Raw genomic sequence first — 5,000 nt, forward strand, 5'->3', positions numbered from 1 at the left:
GAAAAAAGAGCACTAGAACAAACTGATCACAGTAGCACGCTTAGATACACTATACACTATCTATTTACTAAAAAGTTTTGACACTTAGATACATGACAGACCTTGGCTGTACTCAAATGTTGTCTTTTAAAAATAAAAAAGAAGTAATGTTTAACTGAGAGATCAAACTAAAAATCCACACAATTATCTCTTTCCCACATGGGGAGGGGGGGGGGCAACAATGCTAATCATATACAAAAAGGTATAACAATACCTAGCAGGCATTTATATACACTGGTCCAAAGTAACATTACATGACCCATGACTTATGGGATGGTCGAACCCTTAACGAATTGCTTGGCACTCTAACACCTTCGTGAGTTAGACTGACAAATGCACAGGGGAAAAAAAAAAAAAAAAAAAAAAAAAAAAAAAAAAAAAAAAAAAAAAAAAAAACAAAAAAAAAAAATGCATGAAGACCATTTGTCCTGTGTTTTTGGCATGCTTTAGCCCTTGGGGAGAAGATTCTAAATAAACAAATAATAGTATGTAACCACACAATAAAAAAGTGATTGCATAACTTGCAAGGATTGAATGTTATCTATAAACAAGACTGAGCATTTTACATCTTAATAATTTAAGAAGAGCCTTAACACTGTTAAGTTGTCATGAGATTTAAATGCAATGACATGGGAGGAGTAGCAGTAAGAATGACAAAAGAAACATCTGCTTAAACTCAATAAACTGGATCGCTTGTAACCTTTAAGTGGACTGGCAATTTTTGTAGCCTTTTTCATACCACATTCAATAAAAAAAATTCAAAATAGAAATATCTGATACCTACCTAGCTTTAAAAATAGAGATTTGGCATGCTCAAAGAAGAGAAAGAAAAAATCTTTTGAACTTCAAATATTAAAGCAATTCAAGACAGGGAATTATATTCAAATGGATTTTTTCCTTTTTATAAAAATCTCTAGACCTTACAACTTTAGCATCAGCTTTTTTTTATTTATTTTTTATTTTTTTTCAGCACTACAACCTGTTTTTCAAATAAAATAACACAATTTATGTTCCAAGAGACGGACTTAAAAAGCAGATATCAAGAAGAGGTCTTTGTTTTGGCAAATATTCAACAACATGCACAATCACTTCCCAAAATCAAATAACCGTAAAACACACCTATGAAAAAACCTATTTGAAGAAATGTCTATAGATATTTTGTGAATATTCAAGCCCATATCTGACTCCCAATAAGTATCATGACCTTTTGCAGTCCATAAGCTTTCTACTAACAGCAGCTATAAGCCTATTGTGTTAACAACAGCGTAACCTGAACTGGGATAGGAACAATGCTGTATGGGCAATAACTGTCTCCTATTATATAACCTTTACAAAACTGACAAAGAGGAGAAAAGTCACACAAATACATAATATGAGAATGAATTAAAATTTATATATAAAAACTATCTTCTTCCATGGGCTTGCCAATCCACTGTCCGAGACCAGCACGAGCAAATCCTGAAATCATGGCTCTCTTGCTTGTCTGAAAAGAAGGAAAGAAAAATTCTAATTACAAGTAACATGGAACATACACAAGGATAGAGAAGAAAGGCATATTTCTACAACCTACATTTTGGTATAAAATACAAAAAGATAAATAAGTACACCTGCACACAGACACAAATATAAATACATTCAACACCTTGGGAGGGAGGGGGGTCAGGAGGAAAGGAGGGAGATACGGGAGAGAAAACAGATAAATAGGCAGAAATGTTCCTTATATAAAAGCCAGTGTTAAATGGGGGTAAATTGGACCAAGTTTTTACAAATTTTGATCTTTTTTTTCCATAATTATAGAAACATCTTATATGATACTGTAGATCTGTATAATTCAAACTGTAACTTTTTGATTAGCATACTGAGGAAAGTGGACCATTACATGGGGAAAAAAAGTAATCCATGCCACACTCCTATTCCTGTGTATCAAATTGAGAAAAGTTCCATTCAAAATTAGCAAACCTTATCAAATATTACAAAATAAAAGGCCATTAAACATTCAGCAGACAAACCAAAAAAAAATTATATATTTTTTCTAATCAAATAATCATCTTTCCTCCTGTCTGTTTAATAATTTTCTATCTCCTACTTCAGCACACTCTTTCTTCCTCTCATTACCAGACACTACAGGTACATGTGTCTCAGAGGGAAGTCTTACTTCCTCATCATAGGCTTCTTTCTTGCCACCTCCAGCAAGCACCCCTTTCTCTATGTGGTATTTCTTCTGTGCTTTCTCCTTGACTGTCTCACCCCTTGTATTGCAAAGTCAACCTATTTTCTCTCTATTCCCTATACCCTCTATCTTTTCAAACCTCTTTCCACTGCCTTTCTTCCTCTTCCTTTTTCTTCTTTACTTCCTCCACTTTATCACTCGATCACTCATGACAAACCATGCTTCTGAAATCATTCTCCTTCTGACACTCACTTTTCAGAGATTTGGCTGGTTTGTTAAAATTGCGCTAGGTCTGACCCAATGATCTTTCCTTTTATGGACATACATATACACAGAAATACATGCATGCCTATCAGTCTAGATATGCATATCTACAGTATAGATATATAGGTAGATGAATATATAAATATGATACATAGACAGATATGGAGAGAGAGAGAGAGAGAGAGAGAGAGAGAGAGAGAGAGAGAGAGAGAGAGAGAGAGAGAGAGAGAGAGAGAGAGAGAGAGAGAGAGAGAGAGAGAGAGAGAGAGAGAGAGAGAGAGAGAGAGAGAGAGAGAGAGAGAGAGAGAGAGAGAGAGAGAGAGAGAGAGAGAAAAAAGAAAAAAAAAAAGAAAAAAAAAAAAAAAAAGGGCAAAAACTAGATTTACTGAAATAAGTTTGTGCATTGTGGGTTTTTCTATTATAGTATTAAAATAGAAGAGTGTTTCTCCATTTATGGAGAGATACGCATTTATTTCTGTGTATATGCATGTCTGTATATATGAATATTCATTGGGTTGGGTCTCGCACAATTCTAATAAACTGGCCATTTATCTCTACATTTCTTACTAGGCTTTTACCAAACTGCAGCTGCAAGGATGTGACTATAATCAATGACTTGGCACATCTTCTGATGGAAGAGGTATTTCAGGGCTAAGTGAATGGAAGTTCATGGTGCTGCAGGGCCAGGATTTTGTTTTGACAGGTCTGTTTTTGTTGAGAGTCTGGGTTCTGATGTACCTTGACGAAGAAAGGATTGAATGCTACTGTCACACGCTAAGGGTTTTATTCCTTTGGTTGTGAAGGCCAGTGTTCCTCAGACAATTTTTCTTAAAAGTCACTTTACTCTTCTTGTGTGGGATTTAAAATGGTTTGTATATACCCTGTTTTTTGTTACTGGGATAAATACAAACCTAAACAGAACAACAAAAAAACTAGACTGTGTTTTTAAAGTTAAGGACGAGGAAAAGTACTCTATTTACACTCAAATTTGCAAGACACTCCAACTTTACCCATCACAACAAGGGTCACCCCAATGAGCCAATTTAATCAGCAAGTTTGCCAATTTTGTTGATATTTTCATCACTTTTATTTCCCATTCTTTCATTTCAATATGTATCATTTTCTGCACTAACAATTGCACGAGAAAAGTCTAAATAGTTGCTTTACAACATGGATTCTCCTATATCAGCATCCCAATACAGAAGGTGGTCCAAATTAGTCCAGTCAATTTGAAGGTCAAATTTCCTCAGTAGCAGCTACCTCGCAAGTGTAATTATCACATTAAAATTTGACTTGTTGAAGAAGAAAAAAAAATTACTCATGACCTCACCTGATACTTATTAGATAAAGCTTTAACTTCCCCATAGGAGAGGTGCTTGGCTGCCCCTGGATCTACTTCTGTCATGGAAGGAAGGCGTTCAATAAGACTCATAAATCTTGTTAAGAATTTCCTTTTGCACAACCGGGAACTGTTTTCCCCTTCCTGTCGGCCAGTCATGGCATTGAGGACCTCAAGCTGACTTTCTTCTGCAAAAGGAGCACAAGAAGCCCATTAGAACCAAAAAAAAAAAAGACATTTCATGAAACTTAATTTGCAAAATCAAAAATTTAAAAATTAAAATAATACAAAAACAAAAAGCAAAATTGATGTCTTCAAAAGTATTCACATAAACAAAAAGAGAGAAGTGTGCCAGACTTTTACCGCAGTCCCAGTTGACAGATATGGTAGGGGCTTTCTGCGGCTGTCTCGATTCTGTTGAGCTACCCTGGTTCATTCTTGGCTGGTTTAATCTGTATGGTGGTGGCAGTCCTTGAATAGTTTGTTCTATTCTCCCACAGACAGCCCTGGTAAGAAGACAAAAAATGTTACTACAGGAAATGGATAACAAATACCATACAAAATATGGTCACAATGACTCCACAAAACTAGATATTCAAATATAGATATTTTTTTCTTAAATAATATCCTTCTCACACTGAGATCTCCATTAACCATCTCAAAGGATCCCTGGATGATGAAAGATCGAGGTAAAGTAAGTATCATAAAAACCTAGCTATGTTACTACCATATGATCCTATGCTTCGTGTGTGGGGAGAGGGATATTCGTTTTTAAGCTGCAACATGCAGTTTAGAAAATAAAATGGTAATATCTTACCAAACTATTCATAGTCATTTGCCTATGATCACTGTTTATCACACAAACAAACACCAAATGAAAATCATCATTGCCTTACAAAAGCTATTCAATGCATTCTTGTGTATGACAACTCACCTGTACATGTGTGATGCACTGAATAGAGAACCTATAACAATGGATTCCAGATAGACTGGGTCTAGGAAATGGGCTGCCAGAGCTCCCTGCAGACCAACAATATTCCAGCGCGCAATCTTGTCTGAACATGACATTGTGCGTAGACGCTCACCCTGAAGTACTCCATCCCAGGTTTGGATATTGTCAGCACCAGCCTGGATATAATATAAAAATGGGAATAAGATTACTTGGTTTCTGAGTTACAAACTAGCACT

At 35.6% G+C, this 5,000-nt stretch overlaps 1 protein-coding gene across 7 annotated transcripts in view; it reads right to left on the bottom strand.

Annotated features, from left to right (window-relative positions):
• Adar (Adenosine deaminase acting on RNA) overlaps window positions 1–5,000 on the bottom strand; it is a 196,074-nt gene that overhangs the window by 1,134 nt on the left and 189,940 nt on the right. For 4 of the 7 annotated variants that reach the window (XM_070122539.1, XM_070122541.1, XM_070122545.1 and 1 more), the window contains exons 10-13: window positions 4,747–4,940; window positions 4,170–4,318; window positions 3,804–4,000; window positions 1–1,522 (exon numbers count right to left, since the gene is read on the bottom strand). The exon at window positions 1–1,522 is cut by the window's left edge and continues 1,134 nt beyond it. In XM_070122539.1, the coding sequence (XP_069978640.1) occupies window positions 1,430–1,522; window positions 3,804–4,000; window positions 4,170–4,318; window positions 4,747–4,940 (633 nt within the window). In that variant the 3' untranslated portion in view covers window positions 1–1,429. The remainder of the gene's footprint in view (window positions 1,523–3,803; window positions 4,001–4,169; window positions 4,319–4,746; window positions 4,941–5,000) is intronic. The other 3 variants (XM_070122540.1, XM_070122542.1, XM_070122544.1) reach the window with 1 other exon arrangement.

This window comes from Penaeus vannamei, chromosome 6 (assembly GCF_042767895.1).
Source record: "Penaeus vannamei isolate JL-2024 chromosome 6, ASM4276789v1, whole genome shotgun sequence".
In the NCBI taxonomy this organism is placed as follows: Eukaryota; Metazoa; Arthropoda; class Malacostraca; order Decapoda; family Penaeidae; genus Penaeus; species Penaeus vannamei.